The 14,432-nt window shown below is 39.0% G+C and overlaps 2 protein-coding genes across 3 annotated transcripts in view; one reads left to right on the top strand and one right to left on the bottom strand.

Moving 5' to 3' along the window:
- Window positions 1-6,985, top strand: part of LOC126827525 (prickle-like protein 2) — a 119,289-nt gene extending 112,304 nt beyond the window's left edge. For both annotated transcript variants that reach the window (XM_050556967.2, XM_050556969.2), the window contains one exon: window positions 421-6,985. In XM_050556967.2, the coding sequence (XP_050412924.1) occupies window positions 421-1,860 (1,440 nt within the window). In that variant the 3' untranslated portion in view covers window positions 1,861-6,985. The remainder of the gene's footprint in view (window positions 1-420) is intronic.
- A 6,747-nt stretch (window positions 6,986-13,732) lies between these two features.
- LOC126827556 (autocrine proliferation repressor protein A) overlaps window positions 13,733-14,432 on the bottom strand; it is a 56,002-nt gene continuing 55,302 nt past the window's right edge. The window contains exon 14 of the mRNA XM_050557027.2: window positions 13,733-14,122. Within this exon, the coding sequence (XP_050412984.2) occupies window positions 14,000-14,122 (123 nt within the window). The 3' untranslated portion in view covers window positions 13,733-13,999. The remainder of the gene's footprint in view (window positions 14,123-14,432) is intronic.

The following is a 14,432-nucleotide window of genomic DNA, read 5'->3' as shown; positions in this document are numbered from 1 at the left end:
GTTGTACGTGACAAGGAGTAGGTTTGCCTTTCCAACCTCTTGGGTTTTCTCCGAGTCCTCTAGTTTCTTCTAACTGCTAATTAAAGACCCCGACGCACAAGCGAATTATTGAAATAAAATTGAACCATGTTAGTCCCGAAATGACCTAGTTTGTGTGGGTGGACATTAAACCCCATCTCTCTCACTCCCCCGATTGTACGTGACAAGGAGTAGGTTTGCCTGTCCAACCTCATGACATGAAAACCAAGCTTGAGCTGCACTGGGATTAAAATTCCCAAGAAAGTTGAAAAGATAGCTACATTAAAAATCATTTGCATGATTGCCTTCAGGCTACTGCCTTTTATTTTAAACTCTCTTGAGGATCCCGGGTTTAATCTCTAACAATAAATTGTCGCTAATTATGTGTTGGTTCTGTTTCAGATTATATTTGCTGATGAATGTACGGAGGCCGAAGGTTTATCGTGGCATATGAAACATTTCTGTTGTTTTGAATGCGACACCCAGTTGGGAGGTCAACGTTACATCATGCGACAGGGGAGACCATACTGCTGTCAGTGCTTTCAGAGGATGTTCGCGGAATACTGTGACACTTGCGGAGACCATATTGGTGTGGACCAAGGTCAAATGACCCATGAAGGTCAACACTGGCACGCTACGGAACAATGTTTTAAATGTCATACATGTCAGAAATCGTTACTAGGACAACCATTTTTACCCAAACACGGTGTTATATACTGTTCAGCCGCTTGTTCACGAGCTGGTTCTATGCAAACGCAGACACCTCGTAGACCTGAAGACTATTTACAGGATATACAAGCAGTGAGAGTTAGCTCCCCTATCAGTCATGTGATGCAGGAGGGTAATATGGATATACATGAAGTGTTGCGTAAACAATATACGATATCGGACAGCAATCCTCCATCGGATAAAGATCAAGGTTACGCGACAAGTAGTAATAGTGAGGTGTACGCACCAGGACTTTATGAAACAACCCAGGGACAAATCTCTGGTGAACCAGAAATGGTTTATTCGTTTAATTACCAGGAAATCGGGGATAATTCGATGTATCAAGAAGCCCGAAAGCGCAATCGACTCTCCCAATACTCGATGCCTGATCTGACCAATGAGCACTTGCCAGAAACACCCAGCCCAGATCGTCAAAGCAGCCACAGCTCTCGGAGCAAGAGTGGCTCGGAGAAAAACTTGTGCGTCAATCACTATATGTCGATCCAGCCTCCTCCTGGTATGGTTATGGAGATGCAGGCATGTTGCATGATGAACCAACTTGATATCAATGATGATCGGGCTGGTGTGAGTAGACCGCCACCGTTGCCATCACAACCACCACCAGGACGACAGCTTAGTCCAACAATCAGAGGTTACCCAGAGCTTCCAACACAAATTCCTGCTGTACATGCTCGAGGTAATGCGGCTAATATTGCTCTCCCTGATGACGTAAAGATGAACCCCATAACCCGACCTCCACCTCAAGGTCACCATGTACGAGGGTCATCCGCAAGGTATCCCAGAAGTAGAAGTTTTGAAGGAAGACCCAGTGTCAATGGATTTGTGGAACCCCAGCGACATCGGGGTGGCGGCCACGGACGCGACCATCATACTAGACGACATCGAAGGTCGCCAGAAACAGAATATCGTCGCTATCGTTACTATGACGACGAGGATAGTTGTAGTACATGCTCTAGTTCAAGTGATTCAGACGAATTTGACTATTATTACGAACCTAGACAGGGTGGTCCCCGTATTTCTTATGTCGATGACATGGCTATTGGTCGATCTCGAACACTTCAACCTCGACAAAGACGTCGTCGCTCAAAGAACAAGCAGTGTGTTATTTCTTAAATGATACTGTTACCATAGTTACTGTGCATATTGTTAAAAAAAAACCCAACATTTTTATTGATTAAACAATTTGTATAAATATAATATTTACCAGATATGCAAGAAAATTTAATTGGAAGTTACAGAAACAATTATGGTCATCTCGACTTCTAAAGGATAGTGCTTTTCTCTGGAGATCTTTCTGTGTGTCCGTCATATAGGTCTTGTAAAGGTATTGAATTCTTGGATATCTTTTTGGCGGGGGAAAAATATTCATATGTGGATACATGTATATCTCAAGTGCAAATGTATTAAATTCTTGGATATTGTTAGCTCAGAGGTATTAATTAATTTCTTGGATACATGTCTCTTTGTGGCAAAGATATTAAAGTGTTTATTATTTGAAGACATTAATAATAATAAATAAATAGTATTTGAAATCATTTATAGAGGAAATTAAAATCTTTTTGTTTTTTTTGTGGAAAAGACATTCTTGAGGATTAATTAGAAACATAACATTTAAAAAAAAAACCCTGCATGTTTGTTCTTTTATAATCTGGATATGTGTGCTTCCCTGTTCCGATGTGTGCTTCCGTGGATCTTGGATCTAATGAAGACAAGACTGTTAAACCTCTGCCTTTGATGATCGGACGAATTATATACATATACCTTGTCGGGTTTTTTTTATTATTATTATTAAATGTAATTACTATTTAAAGTGTATATTATTAATGTCTATATTGTGTATGTAAGTAAAACTAAGTTATAAATTGTTAAAAACTTTTTGTCGATATGTAAAAACCTTTGTTAATATGTAAATAAACGTGTTTATTAGCCCTGGAAGTATTTTTCTCCCGTGAAAACTAAGAGAGTCCTTAAACTTGAAAATTGGAATATTAATGACAATCTTACTGCTGATTTCAAATAATGCCAAAATAAAAATTGGAATATTAGTGATAAATGTAGTGCTGGTTTCAAATAACGCCAAAATAATGTGTGGCAATTCTTATTAGGATATATTTCGAAAGTAGTAGCTTATTGTTTTTTTTCTGTTGGGTTAAAAAACTTATCAGGGTGTTAGGATATTAAATTCTGAAGCTGACTTGGTTTATACTCATGGAAACTTCAGCAAAATATATCTTTAGGATGCAGCCGTTTCATTGGCTAAAATTTAAATATTAGCGTATTCTTACTTTAGGTTTTAGCCAATAAAAATGCAGTTTGCTTAAATATTTGTTGTGGAATTTATAAGAAAATTGGGCTTTTTGTGAATCAGGCTTAAGTAATTATATATGTATCCAGGGTGAAAAAAATGCATTGCCGTGGTAACTTTAAACCTTAGTTTTCTATATATATATAAATAAATATATGAATAATTATTACAATGATAAAATATATATATATATATATGCAAATGGTTAATATGTTGATAATAATTATATATTATTTTTTTTTTTGCATGCTTCAAGAGTTTTTTTTTTTTTATCTCTGTATCTTAAAGTGGCTGATCGTCATTTGAAATATTGTGAAAGTTAAATCTCTAAAAAGAATATTAGTACTAAATGGTTCCCCCAGTTGTATGTGACAAGGAGTAGGGTTCGCCTGTTCAACCTTGTGGGTTTTCTCCGGGTCCTCCAGTTTCCTCCCACTGCTGAAGACCCCTACACACAACCTCATCATAAGGTCTGTCATTGAGTCAACTGCCATGGTTATATGTGACAAGGAGTAGGGTCGCCTGTCCAACCTCGTGGGTTTTCTCCGGGTCCTCCGGTTTCCTCCTACTGCTAAAGACCCTTACGCGCAAGCGAATTATTGAAATAAAATTGAACTACATGTTAGTCCCAATATGACCTGGTTTGTGTTGAGTGGACGTTAAACCCCATTTCTTTCTCTTTAATCTGAATGAATTCATGCCAGGAGATTATCCAATATTGATATTTAGATTTTGTTTTCTTAATTAAATGTTAAATAATCAATTTGATTTTGTCCGTAAAATGCAAATGGTGATCAGCCACTTTAAGATTTCTGTAAAGTGCAATACCCGATGGTCACATTTAAATGCGGAATTTTTTTCATTCATCACGATGCAAAAATAAAAACTGATGGTTTCATATCGTTTCTGAATATTTATCATTCATATTAATTTTCTGTGTTGAAGAAAAGAAAAAAACAGTTGCACACTACTGAATAAAATGTACATTTTTGTTTTTTTTACTGCCTGAACCTTGCCAATGCCTCTATGACTCCATCATTTAAAGAGTAGCCTCCTTTTTGTCTGGTCTGGAGTACAAATCGTTAATTTGTGTTTACACTTGAAATAATATCTATAAAATATTTTATTTGCCAAATATTGTATTTATATTTACTTACCTTTCAAATGCATCAGTCTCAGAAGTTAGCTCTTGTGATTTTGGTGTCTGTACCAAACGCAGGATGTAGCCTATATGTCGAACCTGTGTAGTCATTCAGATGGGAAAAAAAACAATATCCCAACATATACACGTAAACGAACCCTTGACAGTGGGAATAATAGCAGTAGCAGTCCATAGTGCTGCTGTTTGGGCAAAATTTCCCACATAGCACACCATGCGGCCTATGCCCCTCTCCATTAGCCTTGTTGGTAGAGAACAGTAGAAGTTAAACCCCAATTCATTTCTGTTTCTGGCCCTATTTTAACTCATCTTAAAGATACATTATGTAAAATTTAGATAAAATCAATAAATGTCAGAACCGTTCTAATCTACTTAAAATCTGACCTATCCAATGGCATCGAGACTTGATTATGGTCTTGTCATGTTAATAAATGTCTAATTAATAGTTTATATAACATTTCAGACCTAAAGAAAGACCTGCAAAAGCAGATAAGGATTGTAGAAATCAAATTTTTTCACACATAACAGACGAGAATCACAATATTTTTTTTTTCTTTGTTTTCCAGTGCTTGATTCGGAAGAATGCGTCTAAAGAAAGACCTGCAACAGGCAGATTGAGCTCTTGCATTATGCATGTTTAATGATGGGTAACCTCTTCCTATGTTATGTTATTTGATCAAAACAAAATGCGAGTAAGTTGGATGGAAATAAGAAATATAAATATAAAATTTGATAAATAAAGATTGTACGATATTTAATTTCAAAATACAAACAAAATTCTGATTTGTAATTCAAGATGCACAGACATTACTAAAACCATGCTGGCTTCCATATTCACATCAATGTACATTTATACTCCTGCTTTGCTAAATATATTTATATACTTAAAAAAAGACCCCCAATCTGATAGGAATTTAGTCTGTAGTGTGCAACTGTAAAATTAGTTTTAAATACATGTATGTATATTGCTAAAAGCTTATGAATGATTCTTAAGATATTTGAAATATTAAACCGGCTTTGATAAAGATCTTGTACCCCCTCAGACATATTTGTTAATGTTCCTCTGCATTTAAAATATATTAAATATTCTTATATCAGTCAAATCAAACATTTATGTGCAATCTGAATATTTAAATCTTGGTTGTGATTCTTAGGAGAACCTTTTCTCAAAAACTTGAATTTTTGATTAGAATAAGATATGTGATGATGAATACGAAGACCGTCTGTAGATAATCATACACCCTCACTGCCTTATAATAAACTCCATGTGTGGATGTTCACTTTACACTCTTGGAAGTTTTTATCAACCAATGTATCTTAGATTTGGCAGGCATAACATGTGCCTTGGGCACCATTTGAGGACGTTACTGAACAATTCCTATCGAAGTCCGACAAGCCATCTTTGAAATAATAGAAAAAAGTTATCTAAATGATTGGTGTCTGATGTTTGGACCTTGGCCGCGCATTGGTGCAATTTCAATGCTTGCCATCAGTGTTATTTTCCTTATGACAGTTGAAATCTGAGCACCCAAGAAGGATACATTATGGCCCTTGTGAAGGACTCGAGTACATTTACTCTGGCTTTCCAGCCAAATGTCAAAGAGGTGCTATTTTTATTTTTCGGATATTTACGTTTTTGAGAAATGGGTCTCCTCGTGTTAACATGTACATAATACTATCATTCATATGCAAAATTACGATCCAAATCATCCATTGATTGTAACCAATAATGCTTCAACTTTCTTGCTAACTTTTTCCTCTGGGTTTCATACCCAATGCAATCAGCCGTACCAAAATTGGGATTTTAGGCCAAGACTTCATGTAAAAGGAACCTTTCTACCAACAGGCATTGTTGAACGATTGCATTGAATTGTTTCACTATCTGCCAGGACTTAATTCATGTACACATGTAAATGGAACCTTTCTACCAATCAAGAGACATCAGTTAGTGAGAAATTTGAGGTGTTTCTGAGAAAATGTGAAAATGGTCCACTGTATTAGAATATTGTAGGCTACTTATAAAATTGTATATGTATGTTTGGATTTTTTTTCTCAATTCCTCCTCGACACATCAATATATAGGGAGCTACAACTTTATTAGGGTTTTTCTTTTAATGTCGGTTGAAAACAAATGTAATGAGATTTTTCCTGAATTTCCCCTTCCGACTTTTCTTGGAAGACTTAAAAAGTTATTGGAATGTAGGCCTGGTTGCAAGGCCCCATGTATCCATCTTTGAATACAGGCCCTGGTAACAAGGCCCCATGCATCCACGTTTGAGTATAGGCCCAGGTCACAAGGCCCCATGTATCCATCTTTGAATATATCCCTGGTAACAAGGCCCCATGCATCCATCTTTGATTTTTTGTAATGAATAATGATCCTTAATTAGAAATACTTAATATATATGGACAAATATCATAGCCAACAAGAAATTACGCTCTTGTATTAAGAATCAGTCAAATCACAAACTTAATATTGTGTCTGAACATAGGTCAAGCAAGTTGAACGTTTCCGTGGTTTTTATAGACAAGGGGACATCACTCTATAATTTCTGTAGCTCCCCCCGTTTGTTTCAGCATCATATATGAGTGGATATTTTGGTCTTCCTAATAAAAACAGGGTGTTGTTCTATTTGTTTATTGTCATTCATTATTTATCTACATGTATATGTTATCCACATGATCAATAAACAAACAATTTATAAGTTTTCAAACAAAATACTCGTCTTCACTTATATTTTATCTCAGTCAGATTAAAATACAGATCTATATTTCGTTTCCTTTACTTTCGATGGTCGTATGAATGGCTTTTGACCCTATGACGTCAGACATTGATTAATCAATCAATGTGGTTTACCCACAGTTCCTTGCATCAAAAGGTCAAGAACTCGCCGTAACAGACCGTTTCATTGGCTAATCCCTCACATCATCCAGAACACGTCAATGATAACAACTCTTCCAGTTCCTAGTGTAGTAAAGACAAGTTAAATGAAATTTTGATCTATATAAACGAAACGAAATAGGATATGTGTTTTCATCAGATTGATTTTATCCGGGAGCTGCAGTGGTAAATACGATGCAGACTCGTCGAACAAGAAGAGGAGGGGTTTGTTCACAGCGTTGACCGAGAAAGTTACCCTTGTTAGTTGTGAAATGAAATGAAATGAAATGGGGTTTAACGTCCTACTGTTTTGCTCCGAACTGGGCTAATGAAGACGGGCATACGCCATACAGTGTGCTATGAGGGAAATTTTGTCCGGACAGCGGCACTACGGCCTACTCTTATATCGAATTCCAACTGTCAAGGGATCTTTTACGTGCACGCCAATGTGTACACGGGACCTTCGTTTTTCGTCTCATCCGAATGACTAGACAGCTGTCCTTGTCAGGCCCTCCGTCCTGCATCACTGACAAGGGGAAACCACGCCGGAAAATCTGGATGAACTTTCTCGGCCAATGCAGGGATCGAACACCCGACCTCCAGGCTAGCGAGCCAGCGCCTTACCCACTTAGCCACCGTGATCCCCCTTGTTAGTTGTGCAAGTTGAAAATCTGGCAAGAAACAGTGTAGAGGTCTTGTGTACAAGTTGGCATAGCATGACAGTTTGTAATCGAAATATGAATAGATCGTAAAACCACTGTTTGGGCAAAAGACTGCTCTCATAGCACACATCATGTTGTATGCCTGTTTTCATTAGCTCATCTTTTATCAGCCGGCAGTCGTTTCATGATCCCTGACAGTTGGAAAACAAAATAAAGAGTAGGCAGTATTTCCCTCCTGAAACACTGTATAGTGTATATTGTCTTCTTTGGCCTGATTGGTTTTGGGTCATCGTGTGATCTATAAGATCATAGGATCGGTCATCGATTCAAGTTTTGGTGTTTTAATCACTCTCCAGACCTGGTGTTCTCTAATTTCTATAACCACCCGCACTAGGGTCGCGTACGTAACCTTGTGGATCTCTCTGGTGTCTATCATTTCTAATAAAACCCCCCCAGCATATAAGGTTGTCTGCCTAACCTTGTGGGTTTTCGCTGGGTACACTGGTTTCCTCCCACTTCTAAAGACTCTTGCACATGAGGTTGTGGGTTTTCTCCGAGTACACAGTTTTCCGTTTTCCTCCAGAAGTAAATTATTGAAATAAAATTGCACCATGTTAGTCTTGAAGTGATTTGGTTCGTGTCCAGTGACACAGTGGTTCCCGAATGGCAAGGTATTTTGTATTCCTGACATCTTGGGTCCTGAATGCCATCAAGCAGTGTCGGAAACGGAGAACCCAACGAAAACCCACGAGGTTGCACAGGCGACCCTACAGACATGGCTATAGTGTTGTACACAATCCTTAGCCATTGGTCAAGGGTGGGTGGTTTGGTGACAGCTGAGGCAAGTGTACCCGGGTCAGGGGCGTAAGTGTGGGGGGGTGTACCCCCCAGGAAAGAAAATAGTCGGTCGCAAAATCAGTGCAGTCGGTCGCAAAATAAGTGCAGTCGGTATCAAAATAAGTGCTCACTGCACAGGTCCGTCGGTCGCCGAAGGCGCGCCGCTGGTAGGGGGGTTCTCCACCCAGAAAATTTTTGAAATTTGACAACGGGAAACGTGTTTTGCAAGCACTTCTGGGAGAAATCTAGGTATCATATTTTCCAAATTTATGCTGCTATTTTGACTATAAGACACATAGGCGTACAGGCCCGATGACAGTTCGGGGGGCAGAACCCGAAATGCCCGAAAAATTTCGGGTTTACAGACAGCGGCGCCGGTCTTCCACGAGAGGCGAAGAAACGAAGCTTACCTTGCATGGACCCCCCCCCCCCCAAGAAAAATTTGGAATATTTGACGGCTGCAAACACGTTTTCCTGGTATTTCAGCCCGTGAACAAAGCAACTTCAAAGTGGTCTAATTAAGGTGGCTGACTCGAATTCCAATCAATCGTTCACAGTCCACGGAGACAGGATTGTTGGGAGAAAATTTTGAAAATTTAACCTCTATTCCAGCCTGTGAATACAGCAACTTCAATTTGGTCCAATATAGCCTACCTGGCTGACCCGAATTCCAAACAACCAATCAATCGTCGCGGGGTATGGGGGCCCCACCCATCCTCCCGGAGAAAATTTTGAAAATTTAACCACCGCAAATGCGTTTTCTGCTATTCTAGCCCGTGTCAGTAACTCCAAAAGTATCCAAAATATCCAATGTTTTTGTAACCGAAATCGCACTCTGAATTCCAACCACCCAATCAGACTGTTGCAGCTGCATTCACAAATAATAATCGATGCGCGAAAAATGTCGCACAAATTAGAGTGACTCCAGACAAATGTTTTAATCCATAGTCAACTCAGTACAAATTCGTGGTATTCAATTAAAAGAAAAGTAAATTAGTGTTTTTTTAGGGCTCGATGACAGTTAGGGAAGCAAAATTAGAAATGCCCGAAAAATTTCAGGTTTACAGACAGCGGTGAATGTTTTCTTCGAAATACGAAGAAGCGGAGCTGACCTTGTATGGACCGCCCAAGATTTTTTTGCAATATCTGACGGTCGCAAACGCGTTTTACTGCTATTCCAGCCCGTAAAATTAGTGTTTTATTAGATTTTGGGCACTTTATTTTGCCAAGTAGATGAAATAAAAAATTTTTTTCACTTTACCCGTCTGCCCGAAAAGTCAGCTTGCCCGAAAGTTAGGGGGGCAGCTGCCCCCCTGCCCCCCTGGCTCGTACGCTGATGATAGGACATACTACTGTACTACACAAAACACTCATGACAGGTCTGCTTAATATAATGCTAATACAATGTATTTCTATCCAAATAATAAATTGCATCTTATACATATCGAGGCATGAATACATGTATCAAAGACCATTTCACCTTAAGGTGACAGACATTTGCACGTCAGCATAATATATTTTACTAATTGTTGTGTATGTATGATTTTTCGCGTGCGCACTATCAATTTTTTCGAGGGGTTTCCGCGTGAATATTAGAGCTCTCAGGGGGGCCCGCTTATACGGGTGGACTTATTGTTTAATGGGGGCCTGGGAGGACACCGTCCTTCTAAACTCCCTGCCAGCACGCCCCTGTTGTGAGTATGTAGGTCTTAAGAACAAAATTTCCCCTAGGGAGAAAAATAGTCGGTCTCAAAATAAGTGCAGTCACTGCAGTCGGTCTCAAAATTATGCATCGCCGTCTTAATGAATTAATGAGGTAAACAAATAATGCCAGAATAGATCCCAAATACTAGTCGGTCGCAAAATCAGTGCAGTCGGTCGTAAGATATGAGCAGTTGGTATCAAAATAAGTGCTCACTGCACACGTCACTCTACTCACGCAAAACTTTAGTATAAAATAACCTTGTCGACTTATCATGTTTGAAAAAAATGTTTTTCACCCCATGGCAAAAAAATAGTCGGTCTCAAAAAAAATTGCTCACCGCAATTAATGAATTAATGGGGTGTTTTCTGACGATTAGAATTCTGCAAAATCTCTCCCCAAAGTCCAGGGCATTTCAGAGACCAAGTAAGCGCCCCATTGAGGTAAAGTGCCCTCAGACCCAGTCCTCAAAAATTAAAAGCTCAGTTACATATCGGCGCTCAATTCCATTATGCCATCATTCTTCAACTCCTTCTCTGTCTTATACTATCTCATCACTATCATATTCACAGTTACAGTGAATCGCCCAGTTAGTACCACTAGTGTGTGAGTCGTGGGTCAAAAGACTGTAGAATTGTTAGTTCTACTCTCACAAAACAGGCGATATTGACAGATAGGCCTCAAGATTCTGTCCCATTTCTTATCCTCTCGTTAACGAGAATTTGGATCCATTTGCCATGACATTGACTAAAATTTTAATTGTCAGGCCCAGTCCCAAAAATTAAAAGCTCGGTTACACATCTGAAATTTTTTCGCGCCTGCGGCGCTCGATTCCATTATGACATCATTCTTCCACTCCTCTGTTGTCTTATACTGTCTCAGCACTTTCTTATTTACAGTTATACTGAACTGCCAAGTTATGTTAGTAGTACCACTGGCACTGTTGTGTGGGTCGTGGGGCGTCAGACTATACAAAAGTTCTGTCAACTCTTGCAAAACAGGCGGAATTGACAGGGGAAGATCTCGAGATTTTGTCTTATTGACTCACATTTCTGGTCCTCTCGTCCACAAGAATTTCTCCTAGCAATGACCTCAAATGCCAAGATATTGACTCAATTTTTCAAAATTTTCTCAGGCTGCTTAGTGTTATAGGCACAATCATATATGACATAAACTTTATGTCAACTTAAATAAAACTGCTTTCCAGCGAGACAACGATCGGCAAACAACTATATAATTATACAATACCATCTATGTTCTACCGGGACGCTTAATGTTATAGCCAGTATTTTGTTGACATTCATTGTGGGTTTTGATTGTGGCTGGGGTGACGCCCTAGATTTGGATCCCCCCCACCTCTATCTAGATCCGCTACTGCACATGGCCCCTACAAAACTCGAACCTGTGGTGCTCGGCTCCTGACTGCGTCACTCGTACTAGGGGTATGGGCATCAGTCGGTCGCATTTTGGCTCAACACCCGCAAACAAAATCGTTATGTACGCCCCTGTCCCGGGTACTTGCGCAAACAATTAATCTAATGAATAAAATGTGTCACTTCGAGAACTGAAAATTGCTTTAAAAAATTACAATATATGAAGTTGTTGATTGTTAAAGGCCTTCGTTCATGGAATATTTCACATAAAACAATCATGAGTGAGACCTGCAGACGTCCTTACAACTTTTGTCTATTCAGTTACTAGTGTGTGATTTGACTCTGTATTATTTGAATTCACAGTGCAAGGGCCATAACTCTATTTTTGAACATGCAGTTAACTAAAGTTCAACAAAAAAAAAAACTTGCAGGAATTTGAACGATCGCAGTCCGACTATTTACAGGAGTTAAATCGCTAATATTTGGGATCTAGAAATTGACACAAATGGGTCGCAACGCATATAATAATGTAATATGAATGTATATAAACTGATTTACATTCAATTGTTTCTGTTTTTACTGTAATTTCTAATCAATTATGTTGGGTTCCCACTTAGCCGGCAGACTGTTAATCCTTTGATTGATCTTAAAACTATAATCTGTTTATAAGTAGTCACTAACCAACTAATTAATGACATTTTGAAGACAGTTCATGCCGGCGTTATGATTTCAAACATGAATTCAATTCACTATATTAATATAAATAGATGGTCGATCTGTGTCGAAATTATATTTATTTTAAAATGGCAAACGTTCAGGTTAATATTCGCCTTATCTCCAAAAATCGAAGTGGCTGATATTTAATACACAATGGTTACAAGTTCAGTATAAAGTCAAGCAGACCAAATGCCGTTCATTGGAAATGTTCAACAAAAACTTGTCCAGCTACTGTAAACACCAAGAATGATGTTTTTATATGTGTAAGCTATTTAATGTTATTTAATAAAAGTTAAATTTGTTAAAATCAATACAGTTTTAGTCTTAAAAAAGATATGGACTATAGTTTATAACACCATTGTTCTAGGATTAACTCTGGATTAGCGGCAAAATTTGACATCAAAGCCTGCCGGCTAAGTGGGAACACCCCGGCGAAATACGCATCGTTCTTCGAATCCTTTGTTACAAATGGCGCTGAAACGCATTATGGTACACGATTTGTCTACCAATGGTAAAGTGTTTATCTTGTCTTAAATATTGGGTGATTTTGAGTTAGAGACTTAGCTACTCTAAAGTAATTCTTTCTTTCCCATACGTAGTACTCAATTTTACTCAAGTTATAAGTGTTTTCTGACTATCAGAATTCTGCAAAATCTTTCCTCTAAGTCCATGAAATTGCATTTCAGGGACTGTAGATTCAAAAATTTCACCGGCCCCCCACCCACCCCCGAAAAAGCTCACACCAGCTGTGTTCGTGGCTGCGTTACTCGTATTAGGGGCCTGTGCATCAGTCGGTCTCATTTTTATTACCCCCCCCCCTCAAACAAGATCGATACGTACGCTCCTGCGTGCACACGTTGACGTATAGTAGCCCTTGACAATTGGAATTCGATTAGAAGTCATCGGAAACGCCGCTGGCCAAGGAAAAGATGCCCCTCATAACACTGCATTGTGTATGGGCTATATCTATTTCTTAAGGCCAGACCGCTGAGATGAAAGTAAGGATAGGGTACGTGATTATTGACGTGATTGTGGGTTAGGGTTTGGGCAAGGGTTAGGCCTAGGTCCAGGGTTAGGGTTAGCGCTAGCCCTGTTTACATCTTGTGACCTTTGACCCAATCTGGAGGTGGCCTTAAGAAATAGATCTAACAATTGGGTATGCCCGTCTTCATTAGTCCAGTTAGTGCAGATCTGTGAGGACGTTCAACCCTATTTCATTTCATTCATATGCGATTTTAAAAGAGAAGATGACAGGGAACATACAAAAGACACAAGTCTATTCCTAAATATTTATTACAGATAAAAAAAACAACAAAATACATTCATATTTTTGCAAACCACGTGGTGTTCATCATGGTCTTTATGGATGGTGTAATATTTATACTGGGATACCAAGGGGCTTGACAATAGAGGCTGTAGACCAAGTGGTAGCTTAGCAATACACTTAACGATGTACCAAATCAATTGAGACAATAAGGGGCAATGGGAGTGGGGTGGGAGATGAACGTGGGAGGGAAAAGGACCGGGGGGTATAAGGGTTGAGAGGGCGTGTTAAACTAGGGCACCAAGACATTCTGTACCTTGACAACTAGGCAAGGGATCGGGGGTGGGGAGTGTTAAACTAGGGTACCAAGACATTCAGCACCTTGACAATCAGGGAAAGGGAAAGTGTTTGGTATAATCTGAGTCTGAGTTGTAAACATGAAGTCACTCTCTGGATCAACTCCCGGGAAGGTTACCTGAAATATAAAACAATAAAAGTTTCAGTTTCAATCAGCTTGGATCCCAGAAATCGCTGCTTCTGGATAGGTTGATTTAGAAACAAAAGGTTGTAACATTTGTTTAAATAAATGGAATTAAAATGGGGTTAGCGTTTTGCTTTCCTGCACCACCCGGCTAATGAAGACGAGACAGACGTCTGATAGTGTGGTACGAGGGAAATTTTTCGCCTGTATCCCTCATAGAATTCTAACTGTTAGGGTTCTTTTACGTGGTAGTCCCGAAATGACCTAGTTTGTGTCGAGTAGACGTTAAACCCAATTTCTCTCT

The sequence above is a fragment of the Patella vulgata genome, chromosome 7 (genome assembly GCF_932274485.2).
Source record: "Patella vulgata chromosome 7, xgPatVulg1.2, whole genome shotgun sequence".
Classification (NCBI taxonomy): Eukaryota; Metazoa; Mollusca; class Gastropoda; family Patellidae; genus Patella; species Patella vulgata.
This window is presented reverse-complemented; position numbering and strand designations above follow the sequence as displayed.